The following is a 15,669-nucleotide window of genomic DNA, read 5'->3' as shown; positions in this document are numbered from 1 at the left end:
TAAGAGACGGTGCGGGCGACCGCCAACGCAGGGCAAGTTGTGCCGAGGAGAAGTTGTTGGCAGAGGAGAAGCTGCCACCCCCCTCCCCCCCCCCTCCTTCCCGCGCTGCCTTCCCGCTTTGTTGCTTTCGCGTGGGAGATTGAGTGGCAAGATACGCCTTTGGTGCCGGTGCACAGCGCCACCCCGCCTCCCTCCCTCCCATACCCCCATGGCCTTTCGCGCGACGGTCGCGTTTGCTTTCCGCCGTGCGTTCGCTCTCCGTGATAGCGCGTGGGGGAGTTCGCCCTCCGTGATAGCACACTTCCCCCGCGCGCTTTCGCTCGCGCATACGACGCGCGGCGACGATTTTATCACCCTTGGAATCTATACAGAACCTCATGGCGACGGCGACGGTGACGCCGACGGCAAAAAATCCGGTTGAAGTGTCCATATAATTGCTATCGCAATGAAAGTTTAACAGCAAAGAATGATTGATCGTCACTAGATGCTGGCAAATGGTCGTAATTAAAAACAACGTTTCGCATGCCTTTTGCACTGAAAGCGAATGCACGGGAATTATCAGTTCCCAGAAAAACAAGCTTATTTGAGTTGAAAACCTGAACGCCATTGATGACCCTTGATCTGCTAAGTAAAATTATATTAAAGAATGAACTCTACCACAAGTTCATGATAGCAGAAATTCTGCCATCTTAGATGTAAAGATGTACAGAAAGGATTAGAAAAAGTTATGCACCGTCAATTATACCCATTCCTCAAAAGCATTACGTGATTTCACATACTCAGTTCGGATTGAGAAAACACCGATCTACAGAAATAGAATTAATGGAGCAAAAAGAGTTCATTCTATCCAGTTTGAAAAGAAACGTGTCGGCTAGCTAGGTATGTATGTAGACTTTAGCAACGCTTTTGATAATATTCAGTATTCTACATTGTTTCAGAAATTAAAATGCTATAAAATTCATGGTCATCCACTAGACATAATAAATGTTATCTAAAACATCGCCAACAGGTAGTCGAGATTCTCAGAAATTGCTTGGACGTGAAGTCTATTTCTAAGGGCATTCCACGAGGAAGCATCCCCGGTCCTCTTCTTTTTATAGCCTAAAGAAATGATCTAATTCGCATTTATCCCGACGTTATATACGTTCTATATGCCGATGATGTCAGCATAATTGTTTCGGCTGAAGACAGTATAACACTCCAGGAAAGAATAAACCAGATTCTTGCGAAACTAAAACACTGGTCATGTTTATAATTTTAACCATAAACACAAGTAAACAAAGGTGGTATATTTAGACAAAAATAACCCAATCAACGATAATTTGCATCTTACGTATGGCGTTACTGAAATAGAGCTATTAAATCGTATAAAAAATCTGGAGTTATTTGTTCAAGCAATATGCTTTGGAACGAAGGTATCGACCGTGTTCTGAATCAGTTATCTATATGTCTCGCTACAACACGTTGTAGGCAAGACATATAGCTGCAAAACAGTGTATAGCCATTTAAAGTAAAGCTTTTACTTCATAAGTCACTTTTTTATTCACTCCTTTCATATGCTTTCTTGGTATAGGGCACCTCAACTTTTACCAACTTGCAAAAACTACACCTGATGCAAAATAAATTATATCAGAAAAATTAGAGGACGCTTCAGCTTCGCCTTTAAGAGTGGAACGCGATAGCGTTATCGGGACCCGTTCTCATCGCAATTTTCTTCCAGTCGGTTTCACTGCAACACGAACGTGGGAAAGCCAGCTTACGAAGACCAACCGTACACCGATCCCCTTAAAGTCAGCTTCACTTTAAACAGAAATGCATTGCTGGGAAGACGTTTTTCCAGGGGCAATATAAGTGGTCTTATACTAAAATATGAAGGCCCTAGGACCTTTTCTTTATTATTTTATTATTTGTTTGCTACTGCTTCGACGCGCGCGCGTGACCAAAACGCATTAGGCAGGCCAAGTCCCAATTTTACCTGCCGAGGATGTGAGCGCCATCTGGATAAGATTATCGCAAGTAGCATACCCGAGCGCACCGGTGTTGGTATGTAGAAATGCTGGCAAAAGGGGTTTGTGTTTGAGCTTCCTCGTAACAGAATTATGTATTCTCGTATATTCAAATAACAGTCCGCCGCCACCATGTGTGCAGGTTGTGGGTAAGTCGTACTTTTCCATTTTTGTGACGAATTTCACTGTGAGAAATTCAATTTTGTTCACTAACACTTTGCACCACGCGGAGGGCCTGCGCGGTAGAGGTGGTTCGGAATGCTTTTCTCCTGCATTAACACCTTGCGCCACGCGGAGGGCCTGCGCGGTCGGGCTGGTTCGGGATGATTTTCTCCGCCGCAGACGCCGACATCCACGTCGACGGCGGATTTTCTGCGACACGGGGCCCTTAACGCTACCGCGTTAATACTTCTTAAGTTACCGTACGATGCCCACACGGGTGATTTGTGTCAACAAGCTGAAATTTTACCTGTACGTAACCTCTACACTTTTAAATTATCTGTAGTAATTAGGCGCGAAGTGAAAGAATCTCTTATTTTTGTAAGAAATGAAAAGTCTGTTGGTCGTGAGTCATAGTAGTTTAATGTTATTGACCAGATGTGTCGGATGCGGTGCGCTCCGTACTGCGTGCGTGAAAATGGAACGTACCAAGGCGGTTGACATTGGAAACGGTAGAAAACAGCGTTTCGCTCGAGGTGCGCCATACTGAGAAATGTGTCCGACCTACCCAGTGCTACCTTCTTATAAGAGCATAGTAACTTATAATTATACCCGTGTGATATTTTAACTATCTGATGTTTTTTCTTTCTTTCTTTTTTAATAGAGGGGGCAGTGTGTTCTAGAAAGGAAGCATTTGAAATCATATGAAAGACCATTTACAGCGAAGCTGTCTATGGCTAGGGTCCCGGAATTTCTTCGTGGCGTAACGTCGACTGAAAAAAAAAAAAATAGTGAGCCGATCCCGGCGGCAGTTCAGGGCAGAGTAATGGCTCATACCCCGGTAAGGCAGAGGTTACAAGCAGTGAGTCATCAAAGCACATACCCCCGTAAGCAAGCGGAAAATGCAATTGCTCATAACCCTATAAGGCAGAGGCTACAAGCATTCAGCAAAGTGAAGCGAACAGTGCATACATTCTTTGGAATCACGTATACAATATACAAAACAGCATACGTTTCAATAAAGAACAAGTTCAAAGCAAGCATCCTACCAACATAATAGATGATAAGGCACTCTTCATAACAATGCGAAGCACGTAGCGCTCCCGGCATAGTTTACTGGTATAATTACTGTGGCGCAAGCTGCCGCGGCGACGGCAGCTTGCGACGTGGTGGAGTGACGTCCCTAGCCTTTCGTATATAAAATAACGAGCCTAGCAACTAATTTCAATGTGGTTGCAGCACCGCTATGTGCAGCGGTGTGCTGTCAAAATTATTATTACTCTAAAATAGCATTACTACCATTACTCTAAAGCCATAAAGCATTGCATACCCCCCTCAGTAGTTGTAGTGGTGGTTTTCAGCAGCTTCGCTGGACATCCACTTTCGAAGAGCCGGGATGGTGAGTATTTTTTTTTTTGAGCATGCTCAGTTTACACATATTACCTGTTTTACCCCACACCACCACGCAGTAACACAGACGCGAGTTAAAAAGGGTGTTGTATAGTAACCTTTTACAGCGAAGCTGTATTCCTCTGCCAGCCAAGGAAATTTTCGTGTCGGCTAAAAGCAAAAAAACGCCAGGCTAAAAATTTAATACAAACCGCATATCGCCTTTGAAATCAGGCATACAGCATACAGCTCAGCACTCGTTTTCAAAAGAAAAACCACAAAACAAGCATCAGAACCACATGATGGATAAGGTGCGTGTGAACAATAAGAACACCCTCCGACGCGTTCCGGTAAAGATTAGGTTTACAGCTGCTTTAAAAGGGGTTGACGTCATTCAAAATGCTCGTGAAACCAGTGTCTCTGGTTTCACTCTTTGTAGAGCCACGTGTGTGAATTCAAGTGGCGTCACAATGGGTAATCGTTGTGGGTGTCGTTTACAGTTTCGCTGTCCAACCACCTTCACTGCATGGATTGGAGCCACAGTTTTTTTTTTATTGTCACCGGAAGGGTATCTCGATGACGGTTCATTAATCCAACACACTTACCCAATTTTGACGTTATCGCTTTCATTTGTTCATTTCATGACATGTGTTCATTACAGATGATGCCAAGTGTTGCAAACAAAAATTTCAATACGGACAGTGTATAAACCTAGGGTAACGTTCTCGGGCACCGCAGTCAGTGTTCCAAGTGCACGATATACAACGCATTTAGTTTTATTGCGATACCAATTATACGGACACTCCAAGCGCATTTCTGCCATCGGCGTCGTCGTCGTCGCCGTGAGGTTCCGTATAAAGTCCAACAGCGATAAAATCGTCGCCGCGCGCCGTACGCTGTGTGTGCGAGTGAAAGCGTAGGAGGGTGAGCCAGCAATCGCGGCTCAATGTAGCGCATGCGAGGGAGGAAGGCAGGCTGGAAGCTCGCGGTCTTCTTACTACTAAGTGGTTCGTTATGAGAAACGGAAAGGTTGGCGCTATCTTTTGCAGCCCTTCAGGGAGCACGGCTCAGCGCGAACAGGGAGGGGAGAGTGGGAGAAAAGGAGATAGGAGAGGAAAGGTTAGATGTCGCCATGGCAGGAGTGAAGCAAATCGGCAGGCAGGAGCATGGTCACACCGGCCGGGGGTAGGGTCCTTGTCTTCTGGTGTCAGGCCTGGTGTGGACAGCCAGTCATAGGCCGAGTGGTTGGGCAGGTCTGGAAGGCGAAAGGGACCAGCACATATGAATAGCCTTGCGGCTATCCATGTGTGCTGCAGTAAGGGTCGCGCGAGGCATTGGGGCGAGGCGACAGAGAGGGAGGCGGGGTGCGTTCTGCTCCGTCGGCTGTAGGGAGCCTACACGCAAGCGCTGTATAAAACAGCGCTTACATGTAGGCTCCCTAGTCGGCTGCTGCTCACAGCGCGGCCGCGCGGCCACCGTATCTTGAAAGCGATGTGCGATGTGGGCGAAGTGCGCGCCCAAGCGGGCCTTATTTTCAAAGCGATCTGCGATGGGGACAAAGTGCATGCGCCGAGTGCCAGTAGCTTCGTATGTGCTGTGCTTTCGCCGTTTAGTTCGCGTTGAAGCGAGAAGAGAGACAGTGCGAAGGTCAATTGGCTCGCTGCTGCTTGCGCACTTTCTCAGTACGGCGTTTTCACAGCGAGTTTCCGCGGTCATCGAGCGAGATGTGTTCATGTTTACCTGTGCGCGTGTGATATCGTGCTTGTCTATTTAGTTAGTAAGCCAATGTTTACAACTTTATACGGCCCATTAAACTACTATCGTTGCTTCTTATAGCTTTCTACTAATTTGCTATCGCAATCGATGATCCGGCTTTCGGGCGAAGCTGCGACCTTTTTTGTGCTTCGTTCAATACTGGGCTGTTCGCCTTGCACCATTAATCAAGTTTACACCAAAACGTACTCGCTTCGGTTTGAATACATAAAAAATAATTTCTCTTAAAAAAGACTGTGATGTTGTCGGCGTAAGTAATAAACTCGCATATGGTATTTATTTTTATGACGTCATTTACATAAAAAAGGAAGAGAATAGGCCCTAAAGTACTGCCTTGTGGTGCTCCCGCAGTAATTCGTCTCAAGCGCGATTTTCTTGTACCTATGTCGGTACACTGTAATCTCTCATCAAGATAAGAGCAAAGAAGTTGCAACGCAAGTCCCCAAAATCCATACAGTTTCGTTCTTTCTAACGATATGACATGTTTAACCGGATCGAAGGCCTTGCTGAAATCCAGGTACAGTCCTAGCGTCATCTTATTTCAATGTTCTCTAATATAATCTCTTTAAGAAGCAGGAGCGCGTCTTCTGTGGACCGCTTTTTTTTTCTGAATCCGAAATGAAGGTTAGTTGGATTAAAGTTTTTACTAAAACTGTCAATACGGGTATTAATAATTTTCCCAAGGCCTTTCGAAAAAACTAGGAAAATTGAGACGGGGAGGTAGTTAGAAAAACTATTCTTGTCGACCGCTGTGTTGCTCTGGGATCGCTTGCGATCTTCATTTGCGACCGCCGTATTGGGAACACATCTTACTCTTCCTTACATAATAAAAACAGTAATAATTTCCGTAATGAAATAAACATTCTCAGATCAATTAGCGTATCAAAAGTGCTTGTTAGAGCTCAGCAGAATTTATTTCAAATGCAGCAGCGGCGTAGCTCCTGCAGGAATAGAAATGTTACACTATAGCCTGTACGAAGTGAAATTCTAACTTCAAATGAGCAACGTCTTATCTTACTTCGAGATGTTATTAGTACTGAGTCGCTTGTGCAGCGCCTAGTGCCTTGAAACACACTTCGAAGGAGTGATCGCTTTTATACGCAGACAGGATGTATGAATAGGCCGTAAGCAATGGTAGCGTATTGAAAACGACGGAGAGGAAGACGACGACGAAGCTGCTGCTAGCCTGTCTGAGTAGCTCTGCCTACATTTATTGTTATTATCGTTATTTTCTGGTAATCTTAGTGGTCAGAACTGTTTATCACATCGGTAGACTCGAAAAGGTACCTTCCGTATCGGAGACTGACAGGTGCTGTGCCACCCGCCGCCTCACAAGGTGCTAGAAGGACCCAAGCTGGCACCGACGAACACTCCGCCATGACCTCCCAAGAGGTGACACCGGGTCAGAAACGCCAGCTGGTTTGTACAAGCCAGCCTGACTGCAAGCGACAAGACACTGGTGAATCTGAAGACGAGTCAACAATTATCGAGGACGACAACGTGGCAAACCTTTCAGACCTCGACATTAACGAGGGTGGTTTCCGAATAGTGCGCCATCGTAAAGACAGGGCGGAGATCATTTCAGTGTTAATCACTGCAGCATCCGAAAGAGCTGATTGATGGCAAGTCCCGTATTGTTGTCCAATATTGTCCCGTATTCTGAGCTTGAAACGATTCTCGGTGGAGCACCAGTGAAGAGCCACTTCACAGCACTAGGAGCATTACTCTCAGATGTAGAGACAGAAGGACAAGCCAACATCCTTCTAGAGACCAAGAATATCGGTGGCATAGCCATATCTACCCGTGTCCCACACAGTTATATGAAAAACACGTACATTGTTAGAGGAGTCCCAAAATGGTACTCGGATGAAGAGCTGCTCACCTTCCTGAGACCTCAGGGAGTATTCCATGCAAGAAGAATCATCCGTCGGGTCCAAACCTCGTCATCTGAATGGGAGTCAAGACGCACTAACTAGGTGGTTCTCACATTTGCTCCAAATTATGAACGCCCGGAGAAGATCAATCTTGGTTTCACCAGAGACGAGCTTGTCGACTACCTGGAGACACCATCACGCTGGTTTAAGTGTCAGCACTTCGGACATATCGCTAAGTACTGTCGTGGGGAACCGAGGTGCAAGCGCTGTGGCAGACCTCATGATTTTAAGACGTGTGCAAGTAAAGAAAACTCTGTGTGTGCAAACTGCGGCGGCGACCATCTTGCTAGCTACGGTCGATGTCCTGTGCGGACAGCTGCTCAACGAAGGAATAAGATGTTTGTTTTGGGTCCAAAAAATGCAAGCGCACCATCGAACACGAAGAAGACACCCAGCGCGCCACAATTCACTGGTTTGGAAAGAGAATACGTCTTCTCATTTCCCGCGTCTCACACCGATAAACGAAGTTATTGAGCCTACGCAAACGGTCACCGCCGCTGAGAAACCTGTTCCAAAAGAGTCCGAAAAGCGCACCTATGCGGCCGCAGTGAACCGACCTCAAGCACCACTTGGAAGCAGTCAACTGGAAAACTGCCAGAATGTGATACGCGCTTTGTTCATGGCACTACGTTCCCACGTCGCGAAGATGCCTGCGAGTTCAACGAAGGATATGTTGGAAGCAGTGCTGGCTCTTGAGTCAGTAATACTCTGCTCTACTTCCACATACCCTCAGTAGCATAACGGCAATTTCTCGCCCACTTGGTCTATTCCGTCGTTCAAAAGTGCCCTTAATAATGCAATGGAACTGCGCCAGGGTTCAACAGCGTCTGTGTGAACATAGCCTTTTCCTTCGAGACATACCTATACAAATTCTAGCCCTTTCTGAGGCTGGTCTCCCTAATGGAAGGACGATCCCAGGGTACATCAGACATGGAAATCCGATTACACCATCATTTGCTAATGGAAGTGCGATGATATCATTAGGCGAGAAATACCTCACGTCGCCTTACCAGTGCAAGACCTTTGTTCTACCTACTTGGAAGTCACCGCTGTGCAAGTGTGCCTAGGAAACCGAAAACTGAGTGTGGTGTCGGTGTATATAAGTCCACGCAGGAAGGTCTCCATGGAGGCGTTTATAAAGGACCTTTGCGTTCGTTGCCCGCCTCCTAGAATAATCTGTGGCGATTTTAACGCGCATCATTCGCTTTGGGGAGATAAGATTGCAGATTTCCGAGGCAAGGAACTTGTCGCAGCCGCGGATGCTGCTGACTTATGTATCGCGAACGATGGTAAACCGACTTTCTTCAGACCACCAGATTCATGGAGTGCCATAGACCTCGTGATTCATTCTACAGACGTTTGCGTATCGTCGACAACGGCCCCAGAAAGGATGGGCAGCGACCATTTTGCGATCTTCATCAACATCACCGGATTTCACACTGCTGGTCGACAATTCTGTGCTGTGACACGCTGGGACACATAAAGAGAAGCGTTGGATGAATCCCTTGGTGAGCTGTTCGCAGATATGCTGCGGAGCAAGAGAGTGGCTACCTCAATGTTGAAACTGCCAGATCATTTCCCTACTCCTGATATGAAACTAAAGAACCCCTGCGCAGCGCGTAGGAGAGCGGAGCGGAAACTAATGAGAAAAACTGGAAATCCCTGTGCAAAAACTGAATACAACAGGATAAACGCTATCATTCTTCGTCACACAATAAGGTTAAGACGAGTTCAGTGGGCTGCTTTTTGTGAGAGCTTATCGGCGTGTACTCCCATGACAAGGATATGGGGAGTAATGAATAGCCTATCCGGAAAGATTCGCCCGCACAGTCCATTCGAAGCACTTGCTTTAAAGCAAAGAAAAGGTTGCAAACCTTTGCAGAAGATTTTGCAGACGTATACACATCTGGCAGATCAGCAGGAGTATCGAACCCTCTGTTGTCTCAAGCATTCCCTACCATGGATACGCCATTCACCTTCCGTGAGTTGGATTTGGCGCTTAGCAAATTAGGAAGACGTTGTGCTGTGGGTCCCGATTCGATCAGCAATCAGATGCTGACAAATCTGCCATACTAACGAAGACGAGCCCCTGGACATATTTAATCACGTCTGGAGCACAGGAGAGATCACAGAAACGTGGAAGATAGCATGGGTGGTGCCAGTACTCAAGTCCGGAAAGGATCCTGCGAACCTCGCCTTATATCGGCCAGTATCGCTAACATCATGCGTATCAAAGTTGATGGAAGGACTAGTATGTATGAGGTTAACATGGTATCTTGAGCAAGGAAATAGACTGCCATCGTGCGTGACCGGCTTTCGTCCACGGTTGAGTGCCCAGGACAGCGTCTTGGATTTACTAAGCCATATCGAGCACCATCGCGCATATGAGCTTTCCACACTCGCCATCTTTATGGACGTTGCCAAGGCATACGACTGTGTGCTTCATACAGGCATCATCAACGGACTCCAAAACATGGGCGTCTCGGGAAATGCTCTTCGATTCGTCCATGAATTTCTCAGAGATCGATGTGTCCAAGTTAAGCTCGGAAGCATAATGAGTGATAAACGACGAATTTCCCTCGGTGTCCCACAAGGAAGCGTTCTATCTCCCTTGCTTTTTAACGTTGCCATGGCGAGCCTTCCAGATGCACTGAAAGTAGGTCGGACGGCTGTTAAAATGTGGATTTACACAGATGACATCTGCATTTGGATCTCGGGGTACCAACACAAACGGTTGTTCCGGATACCCCAGGGCGCAATCTCCACCATCGAACGCCACTTATCGACGCTTGGCCTATCTTTATCAGCGGAAAAATCTGCCTTCATGCTTTTCCCGAGAGTGAGACGCAAGTCAACACGCCTGACGCTGAATATCAGAGGGCATTCACTTCTTCGTGCAACTCATGTTCGATTTCTGGGCGTCACCATCGACAGCAAGCTACTATGGCTTCGTGCGGTCGAAAGTGTTGTGGCTGCATCAGTGCAAAGAGTCAACGCACTTCGTCGATTGGCAGGTGTACGTTTGGGAAACAATCCTATGTCCATGTTTAAACTGAACGCTGCACTGATAACAAGCCGCATTCTCTATCAGCTCCCTCTGATATCACCGTCATCGAGTCAATTCGAGCGCTTGGAGGCTGTGCACAGAAAGGGGCTTCGCTTGGCGATGGGAGTTCCACAGGCGGCTTCAAACAAGAAAGTCACTAATGAGGCAGAGTCTCTTCCACTCCGCCTCTTGGCATCTCAGGCGTTGCTGACGCAGCTATTAAGGGTGGGCGAGTCGCGCGCAGGCACGGCGCTTCTCCGGTGGCTAAGAGCAAGAACTCGCTCACATTTCTATGCGGCGCTGAACACTTCCCGATTTTTAGGATTGAAATGGCCTAAACGAAGTCGCCTTGACCCGCCATGGTCTTTTTCGGACGTTACCTGTAGCCTCAGTGTACCCCACCTACCGGCGAAACGCACCATTTCAACTGCGAAAGCAAAGTTTATTGTGCTGGAACACTTGAGCACAGCGTTTCAAAGCCACCTACAAGTGTACACAGACGGTTCGGTGTGCGCACAAACAGATAGCTGTGCAGCGGCATTCTGCATACCATCCCTTGATGTGTCATGGTCTGGCCGACTGGATCGCGTAGTTTCCTCTACAGCACTAGAAAGCGCCGCAATCACTGCGGCTTTGCGGAAACTACGGGCCTTTTATGCAGGAGATGTCGTGGTGCTGACGGATTCCAAGTCAGCGTTACAGAGATTACACCGTGGCCTACCTCTAGAGAAATTTACAAGGCAATCTCTGGCACTGATTAACGATCTAACAAGCAAAGGATTTAACATAAGGTTCCAGTGGATTCACACGTAATTCACACGTAGGAATTAATGGAAACGAGAAAGCTGACGCCCTTGCACGCGTAGCGCTGACATGTGTCCCAAAAGTGAAAGCTCCAAAAGCTTTTCAGAACCCTAAGGGTGCGATCTGCCTTCACTTTAGGGAGATCCGCAAAAATCCCCACGAAGCCTGTGTGACTCATGGATTTACCCGCGAAGAAGCGACACTCTTATACCGCATCAGGACCGACTCCGCGTACACCCCAGCTTGGTTATTCAAGACTGGGCTTCGCGCTTCCCCATTCTGTGCTTTCTGTGGTGACATTGGTGAGATTGAACATTTCATTTGGATAAGCACGCAGTTTAACACAGAAAGAAAAGCGATGGTCGACAGCCTACAAAAGAGCGGTCTTACGCACAGTACCTTTGAAGACGTCGTTTTCCCCAGAGGGCCCGCGGCAATCAGGAAGAGAGCGAAACGACTGCTGATAGCCTTCCTGCGAGACACGGGGCTCATCGACACCTGGTGACACACCCCTGATCTCAACTCGAAGGAGGATCAGGAGGAACAATTGCCGGCTATGTATGCCAGGCTCCCTCCCTGATAGTGAGAATATATTTCGATCATCAAAACAGTGATGCGTTTATTTAGGAATGCCTGCTTCAACATCATCACCACCACCACCACCTATAGAAAACGACGGTTCTGGGCTGCGATTTGTCCAAGATTACGTGCCTTCTTAAAATGATGGGGCCACGGCAGAAGGCGATTGAGAGCGCAGGATTGTCCATGAGGCTCTGCCAGCGTTGTTTTGATTGGCAGACAACGTGAAGGGCGAAGTAGTTGTGGTGGCAATTATAACACAGCCAAGTCGACCATCGGGGCTCTCGGCTAGAAACAATCATTGTCGCTTATGGCCTACTCATACCTTCGCATGCGTGCAAGAAGGATTGTTGGTTCTAAACGTGAGTTCAGAACTGTGGTTGCGTGCAAGTGCCTTGTGAAATTAGTTAACAGCGGAGCTGTTTAAGCTCTTCGTTGCGCCGCTTAGCATAGACCAGAAACTGCGCCTGGCAATGACGTCACCGCGCGTTGCCTAGCAACCACTTGGCACAGCTGCGCTCCGCTTCGCCTAACTTCGGCAATGCTCCTCCGCCGCCGCGCCAGCTGGTACGACCACGCACCTGCTCCGTCTAGCCATGACGTCACTTCGCATCTCCTAGCAACCACCTGGCATAGCTGCTCTCCCGCTTCGCCTAGGCATGCCATCGCTTCGCCAAGCTCTTCACGCCGCCCTTCCCAGTTACCGCGCACATGCTTCGCCTACTCACCGACACGGCGCGCCCGCCTAGGGATCACGTGAACTCACCAGAACTCCGGCTCCCGCCAAAACCTCCTCGCTCCGCCGGTTAGGCGGAGCCAATAACCGTCACGTCACTGCGCTCCAACACGGTTCGCGGGCTGTGTGGGCTTTGTCTAGCTGTACCCTTCAAGTGTGGAGGCGGAGATTAGTCGCGACGTCACCGGGAGAGAAAAGCTTGGAGCCGTCGTGACGGCGACAGCACTCCCGTTGACTTTGTGGCGAGTACATGTAGCCTTGACATGGGACCAAAGAAGATCCGGATACCCGAAGAAGAAGCCGCTCATCTTGAACCGTGTCGCGCGGCTAAGCGAGAATTTGCGCGTCGGCGGCGAGCCGATTTGGAATACCGTGCCGAGCAGCACTTAGCATTTCCTAGCAAAAGTTAGCCAAGCCTAGAAAAACCTGGAAGAAGCTAGATCGATCACCAGCTCCGCTGTTTACTCCAGCCTTGCACCCCTAGTTCAAGCTGCCCACATTTTTTTTGTATATTCCCACACTTCCTTGGAAGGTCCCAAAATTAAACATAGAGTCGTTATCTTTATGAACACAAATCGACTTGATATTTTTCAACACGCTCTACAAATTCTGTAATGAAATATGTGCTTTGAATGCTAGGTAATTATTATTATAATTAATACTATAGACTAAATGACAAAGAAATACTCTGGGCTGCCTAAAATGACAACTCGTGGTTGCAGAGAGACACGATTTGACCATATTCAGCATCTTTATAATTATTTTACGTTTCGCGCTGAATTTCTTATCCCGCGCACGCTGGATACTAGTAGATCTTTCGAAACACTAGTCCACTGTTTGCGGTTTGGTGCCGCGATTTCAAAAACCCTTTCTGCATAAAATTTCCCGTGCTTCCACACTGCATTCGTGGCCACGCGGATCAGGATGTCATATTCTATTAAAATGTCTGTGACAAGATATCGAAAAATGCCGCTTGATACGGGATTTATTGGCATTGGCATGCATGCTCTTAAGCCTAAACTATTTTAATTCTATGGTTTAGCTAGATATACATTATAAAGAAAAGTGTTAGTGGCCTTCTAGAGATTTCTGCAAGGGAGACTGACGTAGTGGCCGCGTCGCGATGAAAGCTCGTCCTCCCTGCGTGGAGGGAGCCTAATCGATTCTGAAGGCATTCTCAATAAAGTTCTCTCTCTCTCTCGGAGTGATATCCTAGTTAAATATTCAATACAATTTCTTTCATCTCTTTCAACATGACCGTATGCTTTATACTAGACCTAATTTTGTTTCACCTACCGCAGTGGCTTAGCGGCTATGGCGTTGCGCTGCTAAGCACAAGATAGCGGGTTTATTTCCCGGCTGCGTATTTTTCTTTCCGATAATGATTCCGCACGCGAGAGAGAAAAAAAGGAGGGCGAGGAGGATGGCACGACCTTTTTTTCGACGAAGACGTCGACGCTTGAACGCAATCATAAGGTTGGCATGAATGTATGCTCGGGAAGCGTGGCTGTATGGCCTAGTGGTTAGGACGCTCGCTTTGGGATCGGGGGTACGTGGGTTTGAATCCCCCCTCGGCAAGGAAGTTTCTTTTCTTGGTATCATTTTCTTTTTTTCCTCTCTGTTTGGAAGCGTGGTCGGTTGTGCCCCGGTGCCGCGGCGGATGCCGTGGTGCCCGGCGCCGACGCGAAGCGGCGGTCGTTGGGGTGTTGCGGAGCGCAGCGTAGCAACACCCCTAATGAGAAATTACTGCTCCAGTCAGGTATACTGCTCCCTCCCTGATAGTGAGATTACATTTGGATCATCAAAACAGTGATGCGTTTATTTAGGAATACCATCGATCCCTTAGCAGCAACCATAGTTGTGCCTAGTCACCAACAGCCCAGCGTGTTCTCCGTTCCAACGCCGGCGCAACGCCGGCAGCGTTGGAACTCCGCCAAAAACAGAGGACGTGGCATCCTCCTCGCCCTCCTTTTTTTCTCTCTTGCGTGTGGAATCAAACGTGCAAAGCAAAATACGCTTCCCAGCCGTGGCGCTCGCATTTTATTGCGATAGCAATTATATGGACGCTCCAAGCGGAGTTCTGCCATCGGCGTCGCCGTCACTGTCGCGGTGAGGTTCCGTATAAAGTCCAAGGGCGATGAATTCGCCGCGCGCCGTATGCTGTATGTGCGAGTGAAAGCGCGCGTCCCTTTCACGGAGAGCGAACGCATGGCGGAGAGCAAACGTGACGTCTTCCGTTGCGCGAAAGGATCGTGGGGGGATGGGAGGGAGGAAGATGAGGCGACGTTTAGCTGCGGCACCAAATGCGTATCTTGCGACCGGGGGCAAGGGGAACTGGCGACTCAATCTGCCTTGCGAAAGGAGGAAAGCGGGAAGGCAGCGCGGGAGGGAGGGAGTGTTGCTTCTACTCTGCCAGCAACTGCGTACTTGTACTTTGCGCGGCTTCGGGCTGTCGCGCGCACCGTATCTTGAAAGCGATCTCCACACACCTCCTACCTTTGTATGCACTGTGCTTTCGCCGCTCAGTTTCCGTTGAAGCGATAGACCACACGAACCTTCGCTCGCTGCTGCCATCGCGCTTGCTCACGCTAGCGTTTTGACAGTGGTTGTCTGCGATCGTCGAGTGTGATCTATTCATGCTTGCTTGTGCGCGCGTGAAACCATGCTTGTTAATTTAGTTAGCAAGCGAATGTGCCCTAGTTTATGCAGCCGATACAACTATTATCCTTACTCCGTATAGCTGTCTACTAATGTGCTATCGCAATTGATGCTTCGCCTTTCGGGTGAAACTGCGACTTTCTAAGTGGGCGAAATGCAAGACCGGTTGTGTACCGTGCATTGGGTGCACGTTAAACGACCCCAAGTGGTCAAAATTATTTCAGAGTCCCCCACTACGACGTGCCTCCTAGTCAGATCGTGGCTTTGGGATGTAAAACTCCAGAATTTAATATAAAAATTTAATTTAATTTCAGCGTGTTTTGTATTACTTTTTGTGAGCTGCTTTTAGTGCATCCGTCTGACTTAGGCTTGAGTGGGGTTTATGTGATATTTTTTTGTTCCCGTGGCCTTTCTTTTGTTCAATGCCACCTTCTTCTTTAATTTTAATTTGTAATTTTATGTGAAAAAGAGCAGCCGGCGCCACTTAAAACCACTAGCAATTCCTAAATATTATGTAGTGAAAAGAAAATTGTTAGCGTAGCTGGACTGAGAAGCATATGCTGGGTAGAACTGCTGAAGCATGGT

General features: G+C 47.9%; 1 protein-coding gene across 1 annotated transcript in view; it reads left to right on the top strand.

Moving 5' to 3' along the window:
- Window positions 1-15,669, top strand: part of LOC119461085 (transmembrane channel-like protein) — an 86,394-nt gene that overhangs the window by 70,411 nt on the left and 314 nt on the right. The window contains exon 21 of the mRNA XM_049669307.1: window positions 6,573-6,864. Coding sequence (XP_049525264.1) covers window positions 6,573-6,864 — 292 coding nt within the window. The remainder of the gene's footprint in view (window positions 1-6,572; window positions 6,865-15,669) is intronic.

Source organism: Dermacentor silvarum, chromosome 1, assembly GCF_013339745.2.
Source record: "Dermacentor silvarum isolate Dsil-2018 chromosome 1, BIME_Dsil_1.4, whole genome shotgun sequence".
Classification (NCBI taxonomy): domain Eukaryota; kingdom Metazoa; phylum Arthropoda; class Arachnida; order Ixodida; family Ixodidae; genus Dermacentor; species Dermacentor silvarum.
The sequence above is the reverse complement of the archived record's forward strand: the minus strand, read 5'-3'. Positions and strand labels throughout refer to the sequence as shown.